Genomic DNA, 27,544 nt, shown 5'->3' on the forward strand with positions numbered 1-27,544 from the left:
ACACTGTATAAATGCAGATCATTTACTGCTTTCTGTTTCACCCAGATGAGGATGGGTTTCCTGTTGAGTCTGGTTCCTCTCAAGGTTTCTTCCTATTACCATCTCAGGGAGTTTTTCCTTGCCACTGTCACCCTCGGCTTGCTCACCAGGGACAAACTGACCATTTTGATTCATACACATTCACATTTCATACAAACTTAAATAATTCTTTTGATTGTGTAAAGCTGCTTTGGGACAATGACAATTGTTAAAAGCGCTGTACAAATAAAATTGAATTTAATAAAAAGCAGTGTGAAACTACAAAGCTGCCAGACAGGCTGATAAACTACTTTTGTCCCCCAGAATGCCTCATTCTTCTCTGGATTCCAGCCTTTTATTGTATATCTTTACCACAGTGCCACTTTTCAGCTGATACACATCTGATACGTTTCACTTTAAAACCTCTAAAAGCTCCAAAAAGATCAAACTAAATCACTGTTTCAGAGCAACTGAAGAATGTTTTGAGAAAACGATCATTTCCGTTACATCGTGACCGCTGCAGCCTGGGAACAACCCAGAACATACTTTCATTTTTATTTTATTTTATTACACATCAATATTTCAAATATAATGAAGTATAAATACAAATAAATGAAAAAAAGTCTGTCTCTTTATTAACATTTTCACTTCTATTCGGATTCCGGTCTGTTCCGTTGGTTTCAGGGTCAGACTGAGCTCGCGTTCTTTATCACCTCAGACGTCTGATTCAGCGCTTTCTCTCGGTATTGCTCCATGAGAGTTGAATCAGAAGAAAGAAATGATTGGCTCGTTACAACGTCGTGTTCACCAGGAGACACTAATCTGTGTGTAGCGCTGCAGTATCTCTCAGGGCCGTTCACCTAACGCGAGGGTGTCTCCTTCAGCGTCTTTCTGTTCCTTACACTCGTCCGTTCTTTAAGAGGTCGAGTTTCTGTGAGAGAGAATAAATCCTGAGTAAGCTCGGTCCGCTTCCCTCTGGTTTTAATAATTAAATGGCGAGTAATAAAAAGCATCGATCTGTTAGTGTGGGGCGCTCGGATAACCGGCTGCGTATCGACTCTCCGTCAGGGGTTTCCCTCAGGAGTGTGTGTGTTTGTGCGTGTAAGTGTGAGTGTGTGATGTTTACTCCTTTAAGCATCATTATCAGGAGGATTTCTCCTTCTCTCATTAATGCTTCCTCACACACCTTCACACTCCCCTGCTTCAGCTCCCATCAATCATCAAACACTGCTTACATTTATTTATTCATTCATTTTTTTTCTTTCATAGACAACTGAAGAATTATTAGAAATATTTCCATTTCCATTTCCATTTAACTCTGATCACTATCAGAGAAACCAAACATTATTTTCATGTCTCATCCTGTACCAGTGTCGTGTTGATCCGATCGACCGAGGTGACCCTCTGCTAGATAATAAACGCGGAGGTTAGTTTAGCGAGAATCACCAAGAACCGCCCGATATGATCCGGTTCGATATTGCGATTATAAATTATATAGATTATATAGATCGCTATATATACAGTGCATCCCAAAAGTATTCACAGCGCAACACTTTTTCCACATTTTGTTATGTCACAGCCTTATTCTAAAACGGATTAAATTCATTTTTTTCCTTAGAATTCTACACACGATACCCCGTAATGACAGCATGACAAAAGTTTACTTAAGATTTTTGCAAATTTATTTAAAATTAAAAATTTGCGAAAGCAAATGCACATAATTATTTACACCCTTTTTAAAATTGAGCTCAGGCGCATCCTGTTCCCCCTGATCATCCTGTTTCCCCTGACCATCCTTGAGATGTTTCTGCAGCTTAATTGGAGTCCACTTGTGGTAAATTCAGTTTGTTTGGACGTGATTTGGAAAGGCACACACCTGTCTATATAAGGTCCCACAGATAACAGTTCATGTCAGAGCACAAACCAAGCATGAAGTCAAAGGAATCGTCTGTAGACCTCCGACAGACAGGATTGTCTCCAGGCACAAATCTGGGGAAGGTTACAGAAGAATCTCTGCTGCTCTGAAGGTCCCAATGAGCACAGTGGCCTCCATCATCCATAAGTGGAAGAAGTTCAAACCACTAGAACTCTTCCTAAAGCTGACCGGCCATCTAAACAGAGCGATCGGGGGAGAAGGGCCTTAGTCAGGAAGGTGACCAAGAACCCGATGGTCACTCTGTCAGAGCTCCAGAGGTCCTCTGTGGAGAGAGGAGAACCGGAGAACCTTCCAGAAGGATAACCATCTCTGCAGCAATCCACCAATCAGGCCTATCGGTTCCTGTTGATTCCCATCTAAACTATTTTCTTATAAATATATATATTATAGTATAATATAGCGTTTCTGTTTATATCAGAGTGTCCCAATCTACATTTTTTATTTATTTCTTGTCCCCGGGATTTAGACCATTTGAAACAAACATAGCAAATAATTCGCTCCTCCCACACAGGATGCTGTTCTGTCTGTTAAAATGTGACTGGTTTAGAGCACCACCTGTAGGATCATATATATAGAGTTGTTGTTTTTTTTATCTATAGGGTATTATTATTAACATAATAATAAAACATTAATGTGGGATTATACATGATGATGATACGTATATTGCTTTTCAAAAGAAGCTTTTGATACATAATTAAATAGATTTTCCCCATCTCTAATAGAGAGCATATTAAATATATGAATTAAATTTATTTTTCCTTTCCACTCTACAAGTTCCTAAAAAAATTTTAAAATTAATATTTAAAAAAATATATAATATGTAATAATAATCTATCCAATCGACATATCAGTATAAGGGAACACACACACACACACACACACACACACACACACACAGTACAGTGCAAAAAGTCTTATGCACCATATTATCTTTAGTAAAGATTTTTTTATATGTTTCTTATGTGTGGATTATTATTTTTTTTAAAAACAACAACACCATTCACTAATCTCAAACATACCTTAAACATGAACAAATAAATAACATTACAAAATAATATTTGTGTGTTAGGAAATTAACATATTACATGACAGAAGGATGGAAACAAACAAAAACATAATGTCTGAAAATAGAAAAAAACGAGTGTGACAAACTTCTCATATTTCTCCAACACGCTCAGTGAAACCTACCAGCTGTTTTACTTTTAAACTGAACTCATCCGTATCTAACACTAATCAGATTAGGTTTAACACAAATACTGACTGTGTTTATTATTATTTAATTAATTTAGCCTACATTAGGTTTATTGATCTTCTGAAAACTACTGTCATGTAATATGCTGCTTTCATCACACACATGCAAATATTCTTCTGTAATCTTATTTACTTATTATTATGAAGTTTATAATTTTAAAGGTATGTTTGTAATTAGTGAATGGTTGTTTACATAACAATGCAGACATGATAAACAGAAGAAGATTTTTACTAAAGATAATATATAGTATAGGATTTAGACAGTGCTGTATATATACATATAAGGTGTTATATTTACACGAGTGCTAGATCTTTCAAAGTCCAGATGGAGGAATCCTCAGGAGGTTGTGGAGAATAACAGGGCAAAGAACCTCAGGGATTTCCACATCCAGACCGACAGACAGTCAGGAGACGAGGAACAGCAGGCAGCAGTGCTGAGAGAGCGAGAGAGAGAGAGAGAGAGATCCAGCAGTCCCAAGTGATGACAGCAACATCAGACAACAGGAAGAAAGAATATGAGAAGCTGGAAGAGGACTGAGACCTAAAAGAGAAATGTGTGTGTGTGTGTGTGTGTGTGTGTGTGTGAGAGAGAGAGAGACAGAGAGAGAGAGAGAATGGGAAAAGTGATGACTGAAGTGGTCTGAGATCTCCAAAAGTGCCTCCAAACAGCACAGGAACAACACCAGTGCTCTCTCTCTCTCTCTGTGCATTATATATATACAGTGGTGTGAAAAACTATTTGCCCCCTTCCTGATTTCTTATTCTTTTGCATGTTTGTCACACAAAATGTTTCTGATCATCAAACACATTTAACTATTAGTCAAAGATAACACAAGTAAACACAAAATGCAATTTTTAAATTATGGTTTTTATTATTTAGGGAGAAAAAAATCCAAACCTACATGGCCCTGTGTGAAAAAGTCATTGCCCCCTGAACCTAATAACTGGTTGGGCCACCCTTAGCAGCAATAACTGCAATCAAGCGTTTGCGATAACTTGCAACGAGTCTTTTACAGCGCTCTGGAGGAATTTTGGCCCACTCATCTTTGCAGAATTGTTGTAATTCAGCTTTATTTGAGGGTTTTCTAGCATGAACCGCCTTTTTAAGGTCATGCCACAACATCTCAATAGGATTCAGGTCAGGACTTTGACTAGGCCACTCCAAAGTCTTCATTTTGTTTTTCTTCAGCCATTCAGAGGTGGACTTGCTGGTGTGTTTTGGGTCATTGTCCTGCTGCAGCACCCAAGATCGCTTCAGCTTGAGTTGACGAACAGATGGCCGGACATTCTCCTTCAGGATTTTTTGGTAGACAGTAGAATTCATGGTTCCATCTATCACAGCAAGCCTTCCAGGTCCTGAAGCAGCAAAACAACCCCAGACCATCACACTACCACCACCATATTTTACTGTTGGTATGATGTTCTTTTTCTGAAATGCTGTGTTACTTTTACGCCAGATGTAACGGGACACGTACCTTCCAAAAAGTTCAACTTTTGTCTCGTCGGTCCACAAGGTATTTTCCCAAAAGTCTTGGCAATCATTGAGATGTTTTTTTAGCAAAATTGAGACGAGCCTTAATGTCCTTTTGGTTAAAAGTGGTTTGCGTCTTGGAAATCTGCCATGCAGGCCGTTTTTGCCCGGTCTCTTTCTTATGGTGGAGTCTGAACTTAATTGAGGCAAGTGAGGCCTGCAGTTCTTTAGATGTTGTCCTGGGGTCTTTTGTGGCCTCTCGGATGAGTTGTCTCTGCGCTCTTGGGGTAATTTTGGTCGGCCGGCCACTCCTGGGAAGGTTCACCACTGTTCCATGTTTTTGCCATTTGTGGATAATGGCTCTCACTGTGGTTCGCGGTAGTTAACGGTTTTTTATGAGCAGAAACATTTTGTGTGACAAACATGCAAAAGAATAAGAAATCAGGAAGGGGGTAAATAGTTTTTCACACCACTATATATGTATATATATATATATATATATGATAGATAGCACTGTGGTGTAGTGATTAGCACTGTGTTCTCTCACTACCAGGTTCCAGGGTCGATTCCCACCTTGGGTCTGTGTGCATGGAGTTTGCATGTCCTCCCCATGCTTGAGGTGTATCCTCCGGGTTTCCTCCCACCATCCAAAGACATGCAGATTAGGTTAATTGGCGTTCCCAAATCGTCCTTAGTGTGTGAATGGTGATCCGAGTTCCTACCATGGTCGAAAAAATGGGAATAAACACAAAAGTCACCATCGGCTTCCACGGGCCCTAGTTGGACTAGAGAGGCTTCTAGATTGATGGATGGATGGATGGATGGATCCTGTATATATTAAATATATTTATTATATATTATATATATTGTAGAGATTATATACATATATGGGGAAAACAATCCAAAGCAAAACACATTGCATGTCTGCTAAGTAATTTACACAAAACAGTAAACTATCATATTAGTTATAACAATGAATACAATTTTTGCAATTAGTTTATTTATTATATAGGATATTATAAAAAATATTTTAAACATGATATTAAATATTATATAAAATACAGTCCATTATAAATAATATAAAATATAACATTTAATATTAATATAATATGAAATATACAGTATAAAATTATAAAGAACATAGAATATAAAAAATAAGACTTATATATTATTAATTATTTGATTGTTAAGATTTTATTACAACAGTAATACATGTATTTTTGTTGTTAAAGTTATTTTTAAAGTTGTTATAAAGTAAATATATTGTTATAGTTTGTTATATAATAATAAAATAGATCTATAATATTTATAATAATATTGAGGTTGGTTGGTTTGGTGGTTATATACTGATTCATATGTTGTGCTTAAATGAAGGATTTTTATTATATTTTAGTACCAATAATTTCTGTGATGTTTCCAAGGCAACGCCCCTCAGCTCTCTGTCTAAAACAGCGCTCAGATTGTTTTCTTTACCTATTTTATTTCATTTTCTTTCGCAATAACATTTTTTGTTTTCATCATATTCGCTTATTAAAAGTCGTTTTCTCTCCTGCTTTAGTTATTTATTTCGCCAGAACGACAGAAATATTATTTATTCAAAAACAGCAGCTAGCTTTCACTTGCATAACTGCTCGCGCCTCCTGTGCAGTCAGACTCGCTCCGTATCTCAAACGCCTCTCCACTTCCTGCCCGCGCGCCCTTCAAAGGGCGTACCTCAACGAGCTCCCTAGTGCCTTTGAATGCCAAAAGGCCGTGATTTGCAACTCGACCTTTTCCTCCCCTCCTGCGGCGTCCTTGTAGTTCAGCTCAGCTTAACTATTAGCTGGCAAGGTTGACCAAATGTAAGCTTGACCAATGAGAAAGCTGTAAATGTTAAGTAACGGTTCAGGGAACAACGCGATTGGTTGGAATTGCTGTCAATCAAGCAGATGAACCAATCGTATTGGAGAGACGAATGGCGGGGATTGGTTGAGTCCATTTCTAGGTTCTTAAGCCATATTTGCTCAAACACTATCCAACTTCCAGGTTCGGGGGGAAAAAATAATAATAACCGAGATTTCTGCAGGATAAATACTATTTATTTTAAATGATTCATTGATATCAATGGTGGATTTTGTCACATTTTGCGATGCTTCGCTGTCGCAGGGACATCTAACCAGGAACTAGACGTGCAATATGGAGATTTTAGAGAGAAACAATTGCTAGTCTGCTAGCTTAGCTTAGCTTAGGTTACTCTCGCATAGCACAGTGTTAGCATCGCTAGCGCGCTAATATTTCACTACGGACGAGCCGATCAGGAATTCGGACGAAAAGCCCGTCAGGTAAAAATATACAACTTTTACTTATATAGATTTTATTTTAAATTGCAGTTTTCGGTGCGGAAGTTCTGGTGAAGAAAATGTCCTAAAAATAGACATAAAGGTGTGTGAAATTCTTGCTGTGTGTGAATATTGGTGTCGTTTACAGGCTGCAGGAGCTGCACCAAAACCTGCTGGCGTTTTTTGTAGCTTCAGCAGAGCGAAATGTTTACAACATTAGAGTGTCTCAGTGATCACCTGAGTGAATCATTTACCTCAGAGTGTGTGTGTGTGTGTGTGTGTGTGTGAGTGAGTGAGTGAGAGAGAAAAAGAAAGAGAAAGTAATTAGACAGAAAACTGACAGGAAGAAAATGGACAATTAGCAATATTTCCAATTTTCAACACGTTAATCATTTAAAAGAAAAGACATGAAGTAAAATATGAAAAATTAAACCTTGATTTATCTTAATTCATGATTCCTCTTGACACCGGCTGCTTTTAAAAGCAAACTGAAAGTTGCTCCCTTTTCTTCTTGCTAATATTCTTGCTAATGCCTTCACTAAATTTTGCACAAGATGCAAATAAACCCTCTTCTAGTCTTACGCACTAAGCCAGCTTTTGACTCGGTGAGAAATTATTATTTTTTAAATTCTTAACACAAAAATTCATAAGAGAGCGCAGTCGTGTGCCGAGGTTCTGCTGTATGTATTATTTTCTTTAAAACTCTTCATGTCCTAGACATTCTGCTAAAGTGTCAATCAACAAAAATCAAATCATTTTAAAGTTTGTGATTAGGGCAGCACGATTCTTGCTGAAATGAGTCGTGAGTCACGATTCTCTTTATGTTTAATATGTATCTGCCTTAAAATAGCCTATGAAGCTGATATGGCAATAAAACCTAATACAAACAAACAATCAAACACCTATCCTCCTTCGTGGAAGCTAAGGTTCTGATTCTACTGCACAGGGATTGTATTTTTTCCCACACATGCTGTCCATACAGGTTTCTCAACTCTCTTCTTAAAGATAAATCTGATTTTCGCTTATTTTACATTGCTTTAAACGTTATTGAAGAAAAACTTAACTTAAAACAATAAACAACATAATAGTAAATACAAATAATTAATAAAACGTGCTTGTGAAGTGATTGAGATGTACGACTGAATTGTTCTCTAATCTCTGGCCTGATTGGTGAATTAATAGTGTTTTGTGTGATTGTGACTGATAGAGCAGTCTGGGATTGTTGTCGAGTTAATAATTGAACAAGTAAATTATTGCAGAGATGAATCGGCATCGTTCGGAAATTAAGATCTTATTATTATTTTTTGTGCTGCCCTGGTCATATCATCACAGATGAAAATCGGTCATGATCTGAGATCAGCTCCATCGGAGGATGTAATTTAAATTGTCTTGAGCATTAATGGACTAATATGGACAATAACTTTAATAATAATAATAATAATAATATATAATATATAATAACAAAGTTCAAGAGATGTATCTAATTTTCTCACACAGTTTTGTTGCAGTATCTAAGGACTAAATCTCTGTGCGTTATTTCTGTATAATAGCACGGGTGCAGACGTTACCACGAACATCAGGAATACGTTCTCGCTTAAATGTGTTCATGTTTACATAGTAACTGCTAGTGCACAGGGGTGTGTAGACTTAATGATAAACAATACAGGTCTTAAAAGTGTGGTGGTTTAATGGAAGGAGTCTCCAGTATTTGTGCTTTCATGTCTTCAGTAAAAAGTGAAAGCTGTGTCTGTTTTAAGAGAGAAAGAAGCTGGTGAAGGACAAACCGCTCATGACGAGACGTTCTGTTTGAGTGTAAACTGTTAAAGTGTGTGCCGTGTTGCATAAATGTAACATTGTACGAGCGGGATACACATTGTAAAAGATTTATAGACTTTGGCTTCATCTCTTCATCTCTGTGTTTTAATCTGTGTTCTTGACTTCTGCCATAGTGTTGAGTGTCCTACGATGTCCTTGATATCTCAGTAAAGCATGTTAATCATGGTATCATATCATATATACTGTATATCTACTGGCCCTTGATGTTGAGGAACTTTTAGAGAAAGATGGAGAGAGAGTGTGATCTTATCTTTTTTTTTTAATTAGGTTTTACTTAGGTTTTTTTTTTTTTTTTTCAATCCCCAATCTCCTTCTCTAGTAATTTTTTTTTTTCTCTCAGAGCAGATACTCTAGGTCTTTATTAATCAGGCGATTTGTGTGTTTTTAAGCGTCCGGTTCTCCAGCACACATTTCTGCGCTTTCTTGTCTAACTTTCCCGCCTTTTTTCTTCATCTTTTTTTCTTCTTCTTCTTTTCCCCCTCTCAGCATGTGGATGGTGGGCGAACATGGAAGGATCGTATAGAATGAGTGTGAGGGAGCTGTGTGAGACGGATGACTTGGCTACGAGTCTGGTGCTGGACCCGTTACTTGGGTTCAGCACCCATAAGATGAACATAAGGTAGGATTCGCGCTGCACACACACACACACACACACACACACACACACACACACACACACACACACACACACACACAGTCACAGTGTTTAACAGAGAGAGCTGATTAGGAACAGGTACAATGGCACAAACTGGAAGTCTTACACACTACACTAAAATAAAAAATAGATTTAAAAATGTAAAACAGATATATATAGTTAGATTAATTTCAAATATTCTGTATACAATTTTTTCCCTTTTTTTCTTTGACACGTCACACTCATTCATCACACTGAAATTCTACATAACGTGATTTAATTAGATTTAATTGAATTATTCTGATTGTAATTGCTCTCATTAGACAATTAGACTCACCCTGTATCTTGGTCTCGGTCCTTAATTAATCATCTGCACATTCTCAGCCTTCTCTCTAGAGTCACCTCCACAAGTATTGGCACCCTGTGTGCACTTTGCAGGGAGAACTCTGACATGTGATCAAACTCAAATCATCCTGAAGTGCATAAAGATTTAGAAAAAAACCATGTGAATGTAATTAAAATGATGTGAATGAGTAATGTCAAAAGTATTGGAACATGTTATATAAACGGTGTACCAGAGGTAAAGCTGGCTCCATCTGTCTATTCTCCGTTTGGTTTCACCTGAGTTTAACGAGGCGTTCAGAGTAACTGGGCCGTGGGTCACCGGTTTTAGAGCACTGCACTGTTTAAGGGCTTCGACTCTGTGGTATTTTTGTAAGTCAGGCTTGTAAGGTGAAGTGGTTTTCCAGGTCTGCAAAAAAAAAAAAAAAAAGGTTTTTTTGTGCCATCTTCATTTTTTTATTTTTAAATATAAGGGAGCTGGCTTGTTTTTAAACATTCCTATGACTACGTGCAGGCAAAGGGGGTATGGATGTGACCTTTAAACTCAAGTTAATTTGTTTAAACGATGAGTTATAGCAAGACAGACTGTCTGTCTGGTCACCTGACCTGTCCAGGAGCTAGATATAAAAAACAAAACAAAAAAAAAAACAAGTGATACTTTTGTTTATGTTGACGGAACAAATCGATGTTATGGCATGACTTGTACTTACTTAATTAAAAATAAAGAATTCAGAGATTAAACAGAGATTAAATTAAGCTGCGAGTGGAGAATATAAGTGATTTTTACTGTAAGTTAAAAAGCTGTTTTAGTTGTAGTCTAAGTAGAGAGAAGGAGGGAGGGCTAATGAAAAAGCAAAACTACTAAGTAGCGAAAGATTAAATGTTAAATAAAATGTGTGGTCGTCTTATGGGGTTTAGCGTTGAGTTTATACTTTGTTGTTTAATTTATTATCTGGGTGCTTAAACTATATGTTTATTTTTTTTATTTAAGTAAAATAAAAAATGTCTTCTAGTTTAGGCCACACCATAATATTCTTGTAACTTTGGAGCAACAAAACAATGATGTTAAAATTATGTGTGTGTGTGTGTGTGTGTGTGTGTGTGTGTGTGTGTGTGTGTGGTCAGTCCTCTGCCAGAGATCCGGCGATGGAGCTACCTGAGGGAAACGCTGCTGCGCTTCAAGCGCACTCGGGACTTCCAGGCCACCTTCGACGCCCTGCTGGAGGGCGAGTGGACCAGCGAGTACTTTCGAGACCTCGGCTCGCACCGGCAGGAGCTCCTGAGGCAGCACGTGAGTGTACACACCTGGACGTCACACACCTGCCGCTCTGTGGCTCGATGCCGACGGTTCAAGACGTGAGGTTTTCGTATGTGACTCGTCTTACAGGGTTTTTATTAAAAGCGACATTAGGGCTGATTTTAGCGCCGGGTTTTGTCGATATACTTCCGGATTTCTTTTTCTTCTTCTTAGTGTAAAAAAAAAAAAAAATGAAATCTTTCTTTTTTTTTTCTTAGATATTTAACAAACCCATCGCAGTTTCTATTTATTTGAAGTACAGCTATTTTGATGCTAGATTTCTTCATGTCAGTAATGTCTAAAAATTTTTTTTTAAGTATATAAAGTATAAAATACCAGAGATGTCCTTATCATTTATACAGAATTGCAGAAAAATCTACTTCATAAAAACAATAACATGAATTAATTGTATTTTTCTTTTTACTTTTTTAGTGTTGGATAAAAAATCTTTTTTTATTAAAACTAACAACGTCATTGTTTCGTTAATTTAAAATTCAATAAAATTGAAATAGATTTGTTAATTGAATAATATATATTTATTTTTTTTGCATTTAAAAAGTTGGTTAACTGTTTTTTTTTTTTTTTTTACTTCTGTGTTACAAAAAACACATTACTATTATTTGTAAACTTCTGCATTACCTCTCAAAAACCCATTTAGATTTATTTAAAATTATTGGCACCCTTGCTGTGATTCTTGATTTTTTTTGTTTTTTTGCTTCTTCTTTGTCTTTAGATGTACCGCTATCTCACTGCCTTCCTATTGGACAGTGGCGTCCAGATCGAGTCATGTGACCGCTATTCTTCAGAGATCAACGGAGCCAAAATCACAGCAACCAGAAACTGGTGAGACTTTTGAGTTAGAAAGAAACAAACTCAAAAAGACTTGTACACAGCGTTTGCTGACGGAGCTGCTTACTGATCTGTGTGTGTGAAGGTCGGTCGGAGAGCGTGTGGAGGTTCTGCAGGGGTGTATCGCCGAGCTGAGTCCTGCCGACAGCGCCGTGCTCAGGACGGGCGTGAATGATTTCAGCGTGATGTACTCGACACGCAAGCAGTGCGCTCAGCTCTGGCTCGGCCCCGCCGCCTTCATCAACCACGGTGAGCAGCGGCACACACACAAAAACCGAATCAAATAAATAGATAAACAAATAGCTAAATAATGCAGCAGAGAAAAGTGTAAACTCCGTGTCTGTCCTGAAGATTTCGAACCTTTACACCTCCATCGTATTAAAGTTTTAGACTTGGATTAGAATGAGTGAATTATTATTTTTGTGGTTGTTTTTGTTGCTTTTGTTATGATTATTAGTGATTATAAGTCGTATACTTCGACTTCTGATTGATCAATAACTCATAACTTTGCTGTCTTTACTTTCCATCTCTTGTTTATAGACTGCAGGCCAAATTGTAAGGTAAGATATGAGATGATTTATTTTTTTACCTACTTGATTATTTCGTATTATTTCATATACTTATCAACTATACACACACAAATAAACACCTTGCTTGATTCTGCCCCGCCTTGTTTCTTTCTCATCCTAGTTTGTACCTGGGGATGTGATTATTAACATTTCATGTCATCCAAAAATCTGAAATTATTGTCTATACCTATTTTTTTTTTTTTTTTTTTTTACATTATAAACTTTTTTCTTTTTCTTTTATTTTCCTTTATAATATTCACAATGTCTAAAAGTTTTCCTTCCTGATGTACATTTTTAACCTTCTGCTCTGGTGTCAGTTTGTACCTGGGGATAAGAACGGAGCGTGTGTGAAGGTTGTCCGTCCCATCTCACCTGGGGAAGAGATCACATGTTACTATGGAGACAGCTTTTTTGGGGAAGACAACGAGATGTGTGAATGTTGCACCTGTGAGAGGTAAGGTGGGGGTGCAGGGCTCCGGAGAATGGGTGTCGATGTGTGTGTGTCTGTGTTCGCACCCTTATTTTGATTCTCATATGTCATTCATTTATTTGGAGAGTACCTTTTAAAGTTGAACTATTTATGTATTTAGATATTTATTTATTTAGTTTGTTATAAATACACTTTGATGTTATGAACAGGTTTCTCAGACTAATTTCTTTTTAAATGCTTTTACTTCACCAGAAGAGGGAAAGGGTTTTTTAGACACAGGTTGGCCGCGCTGCAGGAGTGGGAAGGTTCAAACGATCCACTAGGCCAGAAGTACAGGTTCAGAGAGACGGATTTGCGGCTGAACCGAGAGAAAGGGAACAGTACACCGAGTCCATTCCTCCCAGTATCTAACCCAGGTAACTCATCCTGACTTTATAATTTTTTTTCCCCAGTGAATTTTACGATCTGAAGATTTTGAAGTTATTTTTGACCACGCTACGATTTCCAAGCCTCCAGTTACCTGTTGTTCTTTTATTATTATTCACAGCTTTATTTTTACCCCTTTGCTTTCTCTCTTTCTCTCTGTCTTTCCCCGTCTCTCAGCCTGCTCTGTGAAGAATTCCCAGCAGACGAAAAGAAACGCCCCTGCAGTAAGCAGCAGGACGACAAAGACCAAGAGGTGGAAGAGGGAGGAGCGAGCCAAGCAGGCTGAGAAGAGGCGACACAACCACATCATATCGTCTCATTTCAACCTGAAGGACCTAAGTGTTTGCTTGTACAGTCACAGCGTCGACTTCCTCCTGAGCTGTAAGGATCCCGCCGGGAAAGAGCGAGCCTTTCTGCAGAGAATCGAGAGCGTGAGACCAAAATTGGAGACACGGGACACGAACACCATCGGGTCTCAGTCACCGGGCGACATCGAGCCGATCGGAGGTGAGGAGTCGAGATACGATGTGTCGAGTCACACCGACAAACTGAACTTGAAACCTTTCACGCTAACCTCAGTCTCGGGTGTTTTTGATAAAAATCCTGCAAGCGCTGAAGAACACGAGGCGGAAACTACCGCCTTCAGAGTCGTTCATCAGATGGCCATCTCTTCACGAACCAGGAATATGCTTCGCACCCGACTTCGATGCTCCGGAGCCTTTGATCGAGGTAAACTCTCCCGCATGAATAAAAAGGCGGTCAAACTGATATGCCGGACATCTAAGCTGCGCGCTGGTGCTAAACGCCACAGTCGGTGTAGACGCGGTGCTGTCAGGAAAGGTGTCCCCCATAAGTCTCACATAAACAAAACCCGCCGAGAGACAAACGCCGAGTCATCTGCGGGGATCACAGAGGAGAAGCGGCGTAGCTTTGGGGATTCTCACAAGGCCACGGCTGACAGCGAGAAGCGCATCACTGTCTCCGACGCTGCTAGGGAAGGGGATTCGAGCTCCCCGATTGCTTCTGAGATCTCCGGGGAGCTGCAAAAAAACCACATCCCTTCTGTCGTCTCTGGCACGATTGATGTTAACACTTCATCGGCTCCTCTTTCCTCCACTCACCCACCTCCTCCTCCTCCTCCTCCTACTTCTACTCCTCCAGCTTCCTCTTCTTCTCTCCCCTCAGGGTTGACGCGTTACGTGCAAGTCAGTCTGGTCAGAGTGGCGTTCCCAGGAGAGCGGGCAGATCAGGGAAAAGCAGACAGCAGCGGAGAAAGTGCGGATCCTACGCCTTCAGCAGCTGTAGAGAAGCAGAACTTGAAGTGCAAAAGAAGCAAAGGTACCTCAAAAGTCGGTGTAAAGAAAGGGGTCAGGGAGATGTACTTTACTCCGAGCGCAGACAGCTTTTTAAAGGTGACGTGCGACATAGAAAGTAGCGGGAATGCCGAAGAGCAACATGTGGCACCGGTGACGCATAAGGGTAGCAAGAGGAACAATGATGATCAGGTAATGGAGGGGCAGAAAGAAAGTAATTTTAACAATCAGAGAGATAATAAAGTGTGTGATTCTGTACGTGTTGAGAAATCTTTGGTAGAGGACAACGAGGTAGTGAATAATTTAAGGAAAAGAGGACAAGTGCTAAAAGGTCAAACTAAACAGAGTGAAGCAGGTACAGCTGAAGATAAGGATGAGGACAAGCATAAAGGTAAGCAAGGTGAGGAGGTAACTGAGCAAAAACAAGATAGGGTACAGAAAAAATCTGATTTGTTACATTTTGGAAGCAGAACTGTCGTCATAAAGGAGGCAAGAGTCCTTCTCTCTGACATTTTAAAAAACTTGAGCAGTGACCTGGTTAGTCAAGGACTCGAGGGTAAAGAGTACCACCACGTAGTCAGGAATTCTCACAAACAATTAAAACCTGAATCGATTAAAAACTTGTCATCTCTTAAAAATTCCCCAAAATTAAATTACGAGCAACTTAAAAAGATCCCTGCATCAGTGAGAGTAACCCACATAACCCAGCGCAGTGCAGAAATTTTAGAAGAAATTTCAGAAGGTGCGAAAGCGTCAAAAAAAAAAGATCCAGAAACGATTCCGCTTTCCTCCGAGTCTCTGTCCCCTTTAAAACCCAGCCTGGATCACAATTCACAGAGCAGCATCCCACTAAAGAAACGCGTTTTCCGGGAATCCCTCGAAACCGATCCCGATCAAGACGCAAGTGTAACTACGACCACAACAGAGACTCCGTGTCCCAGTAAAAGTCAGGAGACCAGGCTGGAAAGCCTGTTACCTTCGCCTCCAGGAAATGAAATCGTTGATAACAGAGCTCAGAAATTGACTTTACAGTCGAGCTCTTCTTTTAAAGATGAAGGGTTAGCATCTAAAAGGGGAAGGCTGTGTAAATCTGTAGTGACCAGGAAGCCAACACTAAGAAAATGTCTCCAAACAGCTCAGGCTGTACCAGCACAAGGTCCTAACAGGATATTTAGAGATCGAGGTACTACAGGTAGCCTGTTGGCATCAAAGACGCCTAAAATTAGAGCAAATATTAATAGAAAATGCAAATTGAAATCTGACTTAGGAACCCAAGCGTTAGAGTGCGTCGATACAGGGAAAGAAATAAATGAGAATGTTAGAAAGACAGGGCAAAATTTAGAAGAGGAGATGGAGGAGAACTCAAAAGCAGATGATGGCGTCTTGTCTGCTTCAGAGTCTTCAGTTAACACTGAAGATGAACAGAACCTTAATTTTAGAATACGCCTAAAAAGGAAACGGGGGAAGGAATGGGAAATGGAGAGTGAATTCAAGGGGGAAAGTACTCTGGTTGCAACACAGAATGCGGAAGCACGTGCTGACGGCCTTGACCCTTTTAAGGCTATTTTGGATTCTGTCGCAATCTTGAACTTGGAAATGGAGCGAATTCGCGGTCACGGAGAAGCAGACAAGAGCATCGGTCTGGAGCAAGCCACGAAGGCCGTCCAAGACGTCTTGGAACATTGCCAAAAAGAAAGTACTTTCAAACCCAGGAAAAAGCATAAAAAGTTATCTGGTGCTAACATCAACACTGAAAAGCATGCTAAAGGACAAGAGGCCTCCGTTAAGGGTAAAACCTTGTTACCCGAGTTACCTGAGGTGCCGGAACCGAGGCAGTTTGTGAGACATCTCAAAGTTGAAGCGGATAATATAGACATTAAACCTTTACCTCTCCTTCGGTTGCGCCGTAGGGCTGAGGGCAGGTGGGAGGTGGAAGGTGAGGAAGGTCAGAAACAAGATGGAAACATGGGACTTGGTAATCCTGTGCTTAGAGACACCAGAATTTTGTCATGCTTCTTTCCTGAGAGGATGCCCACGGGAGAGATGGCTTTCAGCAGGGTCAAAGAAGAAAACCTGTCTCCTTGCCAGCACCGGACATCCGCTAGCAAGTGTGACAGGATTAGAGAGCTCTCTAAAGGTGCGGCTACTTCAGAGCCGTCCTTACTGTCCCTTTCACCCTTATCTCTGAACTCTCCCTATCAAGAAGGATTAGCGGAAATAGCCCATGGCACAAGAGTTAAAGAAACACTTCCTCCAGAAAGAGTCGAGAATCTTGAGAGCACAGAATTGGGTGAGGTTTGCCTAAGTCACAACTTGCTTCAGATCAACAAAAGCCTCTCTAAACTTCAAGCCATGAGCCAACAGCAGCCATCATGCGCACCTGTTAACGTCAGTGCAACTACCTCGTGTCAGATCCAGTCAAAACCTTTGTCTCCTCCCACCTCGCCTTTCACCACTGAATGCACCTTTTCAAACTATCCAGAGGACATTTTAGATTTTCAGTGCTTAAATCTCGACGGTTACGATCAAGCACATGCACAAAGCAGCCTCCAAAACACACTGACTGACTACTGCTCCGGCGAACCGCATAACACCGGCTCTTTTAGTAGCCCTTTCTCTCAAAGCCCAGCTGATGGATGGAACCCAGAGACCCCCTACCTCGGTTCCCCAAGCCCGGGAAGTAGCTTTAGTACTCCAGAAGACCTGAGCTTTCCTGATCTTGGGCTTGCACGATATGACACACCATCTTTTAACAACGAGTTCTCTTCCAAAGATAAAGCGCTCTGTTCTGCCATGTTAGGTTCAGCTGCGGTCAGAGATTCGGACCGGAACATGATCTTCTCTGATAGCATGTCAGCAAAGCGCAACATAATTTTTCAGTCTAAAGAAGATTCTGCAACGCCGCTGATTTGTGTGGCAGATAAAACACTAGGCAGCCAGAGAGACTTAATAATATTTAACACTTCCTCAAATCCTAAGCAGAACGTCCCCCCTGCTGCTTGTGCGCAGTCCCAGGACAAGATACATTTCCTTGACAGCTTAAGGAATCAGTCAACCCAGTCAGACTTAAGTAAAATCCAATCAAAGGACAAAAAGAATGAGACGATCAACTTTGTTAGCACGACTGATAAATCCCAGCCTACCGTCGTGAGTCAGTCTGTGCCAGGTTTATATAGTGCTGCATTACAAAGCAACCCAGTTAAACCCTTCCACTCGCTCCATACAGGAAGCAGGACCACCTCGTGCTCAGAGTTACCTGGGCCTCTTAACCTTGGCAATACGGTTTTCCGTGGCTGTGAAAAAAAGTCGACCGTTTTCCAGAACTTTAACAATTTGGTGAAAACTGAAGGAGGAGCATACGGTCAAAATGTCTGCAAAGGCTCTTCAGTAGGCGACTCAAAGTTTTCTTTAAAGTCTCACGGTAGCAAGTCTGAACTTAGTGAACCTGTTCCTGGGCCGTCGAGTTTACGTAATCACAAAGATTTATCCTCTGAGTGTTCTCAAAATGCGTATCTGAGATACCCCGAAACCTCAAGAAGAGACACAAAGACTGTTCCACCAAACAAAGGACTATCTAAAGCACATCCGCAAAGCGATCGTGTTTACCCGGTTTACTTTGTCAGCTCAAGCAAAACCTCAACACATGCCATCAAGGGCATGCCGGTTGAAAAGCCTCTGAACATAAGGGTTGAAAATGCCATCAATCCTAACATTCCTTCTACGTTTTTCCACAGCACTCAGAGTCACAGCATACTTAACAGTAAAAACCTAAGACCGGATAAACCCCATGCCGTGGTAGCCCCAAGTCAGAGCTCTCAACTTTCTGTCCCACTTGACAGAAATCAGCTCTGTTTCTCACACTGTGATCCTTTAGACGCCAGCTTCAGCTCCACGCTTTCCCCCGCTGTTTCCCAACAAGGCAGTCCTCAAGTGAGCTACAGAGATCCTGTCGGTCAGGACGCCCCAGCGCCCAAACCTCAGCCACCTTCCTTTGTGTGCAATCAAGCAGCTCACCCGTCTTACGTCGTGAACTTCACTGGCGATCACTCGGTCACCCTGAACTACAGTGATGGCGGAGAAAGTTTGAATTACTCTTCGTCGGTGCCCACAAATTACACGTACCATTGCCTCATGGAACCTTCCGGAACCCAAGGAAGGCTCATCGTAGAACCGTGCGGTCCCTCGACCATCACGCATTCTCCTTCTATGGGCAGCTTTGTGGGACCTAAAGGGCTTGCGGAGATGAGTAAGGACTCGCAGCAGCACGGGCCGTCCGGATGTCATCCGGTCATTTCCCATCACTTCCTGTCGTCTCACTCGCAAAGCGCCTCTCTGACGGACCGCAAGCCCAAGAGACTGCGGCTGGTAGTCACTGACGGTACAGTAGATCTGGACCTGCAGTACACAGACTGATAATATTTATTAACGACAATGCAAATATCTTGTTTATATGTAAAAAACAAAACAAAAAAAAACATACTTTTGAAGTTGTGCTTAGCATTTATGATTTACGATAAACTTTTTTTTGTGTAAAAATACACAAATATTTAAAACTTAGTTCATTGTCACCCATGATGGATTAATCGTGTAGTATATTTATGTATGAACTGTAGCAGTTTTCACATCGTAGTTCCAATCGGCCACATGATGGAGATGTCTTTCTGTCTTGTGGATCAATTTTTTTCTTCTTCTTTATTTTCTTTTCATACTCGTGTGTTTTAGAGGATGACGTAGGGACTGTAGGATAACCGCATTTTCACCGTGACCGTGCGACGATATATAGATAGATGGATATATATTGGGGTGGCTCTGTTTTGTGGAGGACCAAGACAGGGAGCATGCGCTGTATTTTTTAAATATATATATATATTTTTAGTTCTCATTTTTCTGCCAGGCTCATTAACAGTAGTTGATGGTAACTTCAAGGCAACCTGATCTACACCAGCTGCTCACATTACATACAAAACAGTAGTAACCTCTGTGACCAGCTTGCACACTACACGTTTCTCTCCCATGTCCACAGCACACGTCGAAACCGTCAAAGGGTCAGCAAACTAGTGTATAAACGTAAAAGTTAAAGATGCCTTAACTCTGGTTAAGTTTTTTTTTGCGTTCGAGGATCAAGAGAGAAAATTTCTTTGAACATCCAAAAAAATGGCAATGTTGAAAAATCTGAGATAAATGTATCAAATAAATAAAGACCTTTGCACTTTGGTTAGGAATAAGGTTGTATGCATTTGATAAAAAAATATATATATATCACATTGCGATAATTTTGACACATACTCCAAAAGAATTGTGCAGCACTAAAAAAATAAATAAAAAGCACTTGACGTCACTTGATGCTTTTCCTAAACTTTCTTCCTTAAACGTAGGCTGCTGGTTGAGGGAGAAAACCGCCAAGTGTGTAAGCAGACGAATTTAAACATGGGCTCATAATAAGTTACAAACCCACTTATCGGGCGAATAAGCTGGTCCAAACTCAAATCAGTCCTGTTTCAGGAGTTTTACTGATTTAGCACAATATATAAACTTTTTTAACTATGATTTTTAACTCTTAACGTCGGAGCCTCTCGCTAACTGTGTCTTTCAGTCATTAAGTTACACTTCGGAAAAAAAAGAGAGAAAAAAAAATGCTAAAATTCTCCCACGTGTTTGTACTTCAGTCCTCCGTACTCGTTGTTTATGCTGGATACATTTTAGAATTTCATTTCTTTCTTTGCAGTTTCATTGGTACCTCGAAAGCGTTCGCTAAAAAGTATGGAAACGTTGCAACACGTCACCTCTCGTCTGCATGGTGAAAACGTACGTCTGCATGGGTGGGTTGAAAACGCTGATCTGGGATCAGACTGTTTTTTTAAACCACGGAGATCAACACTAATTTTTTTCCTTACTTTCTTTTGTTCATTTAAAACCTACATTTGCATGCTGTGTATGGTATTTAACCTGCTGTGCGTTAGAGACTGGAAGGCATAAATATTTGTGAAGTTACATGTTTTCTACACATTTCAGATTTCACCTGAAACCGATGTTTGTGTAGTCGTGTTCAATGTTTTTTTTTTTTTCTTTTTCCTTTTTTTCTTCTTTCTTTCTTAGTGTACAAGAAAAAGGCCAATATGATGATTATATTTATTTCAATATGCTCCACACATGGTGCTTTAATATAACTTAATGTTTCAAATGTACTGTATACAATGTGTATTTTTGTTTTGTTTGTTTTCCTGGATATCTTGGGATTATTATTTTTTGTTTTGTTCCCTGTATGTCTTTCCTGAAAGTCTTTTTAGGAAGTTTGTAAGTAACAAGGTTAGATTGTCTTAAATACTATTCCACTGTAAAGATATGAAAATGATATAAATAAAATTGTTTGTCACATAATCTTTTAAAATGTTCAGTCTAAGTGGAGTTTCTTTTTAATCATTTATTTATTTAATTTTATGCTCAATAGTTGTGGATGTCGAACACTAGATCTTTTTGATCATGTTTTACGTCAGATTGGTGTAGAGATTTCTTTAAACTTAGAAGGCACTAAACTTCTAAAGAGGTTTCTGATTTCCAGAGGGGACGAATTATCTCTGAATGTCCGTCTGTCCATCTGTCCCAGAGACAAGTGACGAGAAATCTTAAGATTTTTTTTTCTACACTGAACAGAATTACAGTTCAGATTACTTACGAGCCGCTTGAGTCCCCGGGATCCTGGCACGCATCTCCGTGACTGTTTATGAATCTGTTAAGAGTCTCGCACTCATCCTGTACCTGAGCCTGGTGTTGCTCTTTAAACCTCTAAAGGAAAGTTAACAAAGTCTTAATCATGCATTAATTAATAACCTAAAAAACCCCACAAATGTTTAAAACATGGTGTGTACACTTTATCATTAAACTGTGAGAGTCGGTGTATGTCTGGCATGAGTGTGTACACTGTGTGTGTGTGTTTAAAAAAGGAACAAGAAAACGGAGAGAGAACTCAATTTAAAGGTAGTTGGTAAAAAAAAAAAGATATAAGAATATAAATTAGAAGTAACAAAACAAATATACAGTATATGCATAAACATTTTCTTTTTTCTGTTTTTTTTTTACTGTTAATTTGTCTTTTACTTTATTTCCTTTCTGCTCTGTACCTTTCTTTTCCTTCTTTTTAACTTCAGTTCTGCATTTTTCCTTCTTTCCATCAGTCTTTTTCTCCTGGTTTTCTTCAATGTCCTTTTTTTCTTTTCTTACATCTTTCTTTTCTATTCTTTCCTTATTTTTCTTTACATTTTCATTTTTCCTTGTTCTTTGCTTTTCTTTACCTTCTTTCCTTTTTACACTTGTTTCTTGTTCTCATCTCCTGTCTCACTCCACCTCTCTCTCCATTCTTTTCTTCCTTTTCATTGCTTGTTATAATAGAGCCGTGTGATGGAGGAGTGTAAGATTTAATGAATGAGGATGTTTTGTTTAATGTAATTTATGAAAACAGGGTTGGAGTCGGGGATGTGATCAGAGCGACACACACACGGTTTAGATGTCCAGGAAGACAAAATCCACATAAAATAATACTGGTTGATAATTTCAGAAATTTTATTTTAACATAGACTTTTCTTACTTTATTGTGTATAAACAAATGCTTTAACTTAAGTTATTTAAAATAGTTTTACTTTATTTTTATTTAGAACTGACATATTTGCTCCTCTCAATAAACCTTCACACTAGGCCATGAGTGATACAAATATAAATACAGAAATATAATAACCGCTTTAGTGGCCACGTTGGAGGTTACAAACTAACATAGTTTTTTATTTTTTATAAATATCCCTGTAACAGTTTAAAAATCCCTTGATGTAAAGTTGACTGAACTGAGAGCGGTTAGTTGATGGAGATGGTGAAGGTCTGCATCTGGTCTAACCTTTCACCTGTATGTTTGTCATGTGACCCGCCTGGAATCAATAAATTAATGTAAAATCTCCACACAGCATTTTCTGTTAGTTTTTTAAAAAAATTTGTGCTGAATAAAAAGCGACTATGCTGTAATGCACTTTTCAGGTTTTGCTTTTCAGATCTAAATCGATTTCTAATTAACAAACTCTGTAATAAAGTGAAGCAGCGCTCCCTAGTGGGTGATCCCCTTTCCATTTCCTTCTATTCTTTTTATTCCTTCTTTTCTTCTTCCTTCCCTTAAAATCTACCCTTTCGTTTACCTTCAGTTTTTTTTTATCTTCTGTTTCTTTTCTTGGTTCATTATTTTTGACATCTTTTATTTCTTTTCTTTTCTCATTCCTATTTAATTTCTTCTGCTTATAATTTTTCTTTTCTCTATTCTGCTTTTCTTGTGTATTTATCTTTTTCTCCTGCCCTTTTTTCTAACTGTTTATTTTTCTTAATTGCTCTTCGTTTTTTGCTTTTTCTTTGTTCTCTAAACAGTTATCTTCCTTATTCCTTTTTCCTATTTCCCTTCAACTCTGTTCTACCCTTTTCCTTCATCCATTCTTTCTTTTCCTTCATTAATTCCGTCCTAATTTTCACTCATCCAGCCACCCAGGAGTGTGTGATGATCTGGAGTGTATTTGATGAGATGGAGGAGTGTGTGATGATCAAGATGATCCTCAGTGTTTTCGGTGATGATTTGATGAGATGATCCTCAGTAGGGATGTGATGTGATGATCTGTCCCTCTCGTGGTTAGTACAGGGTGTGTTGGCCTCCCCCTGCTGGTGAGTTTGTGTCAGAACATGGAGGAATTAAATCCATTCGAGTTCCTCTGTCTCATTGCTCCGTCCCTGAAAAGACATATTCTTTATACTTATCATACTTATATCTCTTCTAATGTTCTCTTTATCACCTGTTGTTTCTTTATTTTTTTTTTATTCAGTCTGTTTTTTTAAGTTCCCTTTTCTCACTTTATTTCCTGATCCCTTCATCACTTCTCCTCTCTCCTGACCCAGTTTCCTCATTTCTCAGGCGGAGAGTAAAGTGTTAACGATGAAGCCAAGTGGGCCAGCTTTTTTCATAACGAGGACAGCAGGAGGACTGTGTGTGTGTGTTGGTCTGATGCCTTTTCCAAAATCATGTCACAGATTCCTCACTGTATATTCTTCCTTATTGGCTGTAAATTAATGCAAATTAATACATAATCTGACATTAGACTCTTCTCTCCCCCTCTCTCTCTCCCTGTTGTAACAAATAATCATTTGTGAGGACAAGAAGGAACAAATACGACAGTACAGCTGTGGAAAGAACTTTACACACACACACATTCATCATGAACATGATGGTCAGGCCACTGAAAGCCTGGTTTCTTTTAGCTGGTGTTTTTTCTTCTTTGTTTAATAGGAGAAAATCTCAAGAGTTCAATTTCTTTTTGGTTCCTCTGAAATCAACACAGGGTTAAATTTACACACAGACACACAATGTTTAGGTCACCTTCCCTTAGCAGATTTGACCTTTAGCAGGTCCATTAGCAAGAGCAGAATCAGATGTGTTCCCATGAACCTGTTGCTCTTCTGCCTCAGACCTGACTTTTGATCACGCTCCACGCTCCACGCCACCAGCAGCAGAACAGCCCCAGAGATGTGAAGCTACCACCACCACCACCACCACCACAGCTGCTACAGTGTTCTAGGGCATGATGCCTTAACTTTACTTGCTTTTTTTTTTTTTTTACATTTTTATTTCTTTGTCCTGTGTCCAAGTAAATTGAGCGTGACCGTGTGGAGCAGGAGCTTCTTCCTTCCATTCAGTCCATGGTGATGTAAAACTGGTTTGAGTGGAGACAGAGACACTGGTGTTCCAGCAGCTTCCAGTTCATGGCTTGCCTTGAGCCTTGATGGTTTCTGGGCTGTTTCAGACCATCAGAACCAGTTTCCTCTCAGCTGAACTGGACAGTTTGGATCTTCTCCCAGATGTGAGCACAGTGGCTCCCAGTTCTTCTTGTAACTTCATTAGTGTTTTAGAAATGGCTCTGAGACAATCCTGACTGGTGTAACTCTACCCTTGTCTTTCTCAGATCTCCAATGCGCTCCTTGGACTTCATTGCACGCTTAAATTTAAATGTAATTTAATTCCTTTCCCTTTTTATTCTTTCCTCTCATTTATGTCCTTTCCAATACTTTCTGTTCATTCATCTTTATCCTTTAATTTTATTTCTCTTGTTATTTGGTTTTATTTGCCTTATTTCTTTCTTTCTTCTTTTCTGGCTTTCTTTTGCTTCATTTATTTATTATTCTTTTTTTCTTTTTATTTCTTTAATTCTTTTCTATTTTGTTTGACTCTTTCCCCCAATCCCATCCCTTTCTTTGCCTTTTATTTTTTCTTTCCTGATTTTTGTCTATTCCCTTTTTTATTTATTTTCCCTTTCCATTTGTCCTCAGGCGCCCTTTTATTTTCTCTCTCTTTTCCATTTCCCCCTTTTTTCCATCATTTGTTCATTTTCTTTATTTTCCAATTTCCTTTATTTCAATTCCTAAATTACATTTCTATTCTTTTCTCCTTCCTTGTTAATTCTCTTCATTTCCCATCTTTAATAATATCCTTTCCCTGCTCTTTCTTTCTTTCATTTCCATTTTATTTAATTTTTCCTTCCCTTTTCCTTTAGTCTCCAAAAAAAAAAGAATAATTTTAATGTTTTTTTTCTCTTCGTAGAATAAAATAAAATAAACCTGGTTCTGACTTATGTCAGCTGCTGTGACTCTCATGTTGTGTTCATCAGTAGCTCATGTAGCCTTTATTTGTGACTTTGGATCATTTTATATTTATTTGTTTTGTTGTTTTATTATTTTCTGGATCCTGCGTTCTTCAGTTTTGGAGTGAGAACACAAGAACAAGTTTGAATGTGTACTGCTGCATAGAGACGGCTGTGTCACTGGCAATACCGGGTTTCAATAATAATAATAATAATAATAGTATTGATTTATTTGTAAATCTCTTTATTGTGACATTGTTTGTAATTTTCCGGATCAGTCATGTCAGAGCTTTAGACTGCGGAGTCCCTGCGCTCATGTGGATGTCAATAATCCTGACTAGAGTCATATGTCTTTAAAAAAAGCTCGGGAATTATCAGTCTCTCTCTCTCTCTCTCTCTCTCGCTCTCTAAAGAAATGCACACACTCCCTTCCTCCAAGTTCCACTTCATGTCCATGGTGCATCTGAGACACATCTGCGTCCCCCCCCCCACCCCCCTGCGCGTTTTTCCGCCCCGTCCTCTTCCTCCGTATTATGCCTTTAATCCTGAGCCTCACAATTCCACTGAAAGGTTTCATTGAAGAACCAGATGATGAAACTGTGTTGAAATGAGGATGAAGAAATGATACACTTTAATATTCATCCACCAGCCAAGAAAATACTGCTGACGAGGAGAGAGCCGAGGACGTCTGAGCATGCCTGGCTCCACAGCGTCTGGTGCACATTTATTATTCCGCTTACGTTTAATTATTGTGTTTTTCATGGTTTTATAATGTCTGTAGTGCATTTTCACACCTTTCACTATGAATTGCTTCTTTTGGGGAATTTATCTGTTTGTTGTGAGTGTTTTAGAGTCACACAAACAAACATTATAAGAGATGCTGAGTCGTCAGCCTGAAATCATCCATAAAACACACACGCAAAAAAACTAAATTACACAACTATGAAGAAAATGGATATAATAGAGTAAAATATTAGATGTTTCATGGATCACATCCAGCTACAAGGGGCGTTCAAGTCAAAGTGGGATCTTTGATTGTGAACTCCCTTTATTTGTCTATAACCCCCTGCTACACTAATTCCCCTTATCACAGTGTGTCACTAGTGCTTGGATACCATCAAGTTAGAAAGTTCTCTCAGTACGCCGGATACATAATGGGACCGTCTGTCTGATTTACATCTGAAACGCTGGCCTCCCAGGAACTCCTTTCATAGTTTTTCCAAACTTGTGGAAATGACGGAGTGAGATTGTAGAGTATTGCTTCTTATTTGAAGTCTTGGGTGGTTGCTGCATTTCTGCCACCTACTGGACTGGAGTGTAAAAATCCATTTATTCTTTTCTTTTCTGGCACTTAAGTGGTGAAATAAACTACCTCTAGATGTTCGTACAGCTGAGGCTCTGACAATCTTTAAACAACAACTCAAGACGAATCGGTTTCTTCAGTACTTAGACTACCCCCCCCCCCCCCATAAAAAAAAACCTTCCACAGTGTTTCCAACAGTGTTTCACTGATGCCACTTAGGTAGTAACCCAGGAACCTTGTGTAAGTGTCTATCTAATGACGGAAAAAACTTCTAAGCACTTTTTGTAAGTCGCTCTGGATAAGATAGTCTGCTAAATCCCTAAATGTAAATGTAGAGCAGAATTGGGGAAAAAAAGACATGACATTTAAACAATCGGCAACACAAGAAAAACAAAACTTCAAGGTTTATTAGTTTTTAATTCTGTAGGACCTGTAAGGACGATAACCGCTTTAGACAAAACAGAGAAATGAAAATATCACGAACTGAGATGAATAATTTACTGTTTTTAGGATATAACATGACTGAAAGCAAATATGAGATTATTAAGCCTGTTTATAGACAAATTTGACTTAATTTTTAAGCATACATTTTATGTTGTACTGAAAGATAATTTTGCATGATTTAAGCATTTTTTCAATTAAATACATGCGCAAGATTTTATATGTAGAAACTTCTAGAAATAGTGTTAATAATCTTCGCTTTGCTTTAATCGTAACCTTTACAGAGATATATTTCACTAGATATAAATGATTTGCTCTTACTAAAAAATCATGTTTTGCAGTGAATCAAAATGCCCAAAGATCTACCGGTGACCCAGGAACAGTTTTACCTGTAGCACCACCTTGATGTGACGTCCTGATGTTGTACCTTAATTGTGATTGCTGGAAAAGTCTCCTGA

The 27,544-nt window shown here is 39.1% G+C and overlaps 1 protein-coding gene across 2 annotated transcripts; it reads left to right on the forward strand.

Moving 5' to 3' along the window:
• Positions 1-6,690: 6,690 nt before the first annotated feature.
• On the forward strand, positions 6,691-27,541 carry kmt5c (lysine methyltransferase 5C). 2 transcript variants are annotated; one of them, XM_053514624.1, is made up of 10 exons: positions 6,691-6,997; positions 9,317-9,449; positions 10,932-11,097; positions 11,837-11,946; positions 12,038-12,201; positions 12,493-12,512; positions 12,839-12,975; positions 13,204-13,367; positions 13,555-14,715; positions 27,428-27,541. In XM_053514624.1, the coding sequence occupies exons 2-10, from the start codon at positions 9,337-9,339 to the stop codon at positions 27,490-27,492; spliced, it is 2,100 nt and encodes a 699-aa protein (XP_053370599.1). In that variant the 5' UTR covers positions 6,691-6,997; positions 9,317-9,336; the 3' UTR covers positions 27,493-27,541. The 2 variants fall into 2 exon arrangements, with proteins under 2 accessions (XP_053370599.1, XP_053370598.1); XM_053514623.1 differs by lacking the exon at positions 27,428-27,541 and having other exon boundaries at positions 13,555-21,078.
• The last annotated feature ends 3 nt before the right edge of the window (positions 27,542-27,544 follow it).

The sequence above is a fragment of the Clarias gariepinus genome, chromosome 16 (genome assembly GCF_024256425.1).
Source record: "Clarias gariepinus isolate MV-2021 ecotype Netherlands chromosome 16, CGAR_prim_01v2, whole genome shotgun sequence".
NCBI classification, from domain to species: domain Eukaryota; kingdom Metazoa; phylum Chordata; class Actinopteri; order Siluriformes; family Clariidae; genus Clarias; species Clarias gariepinus.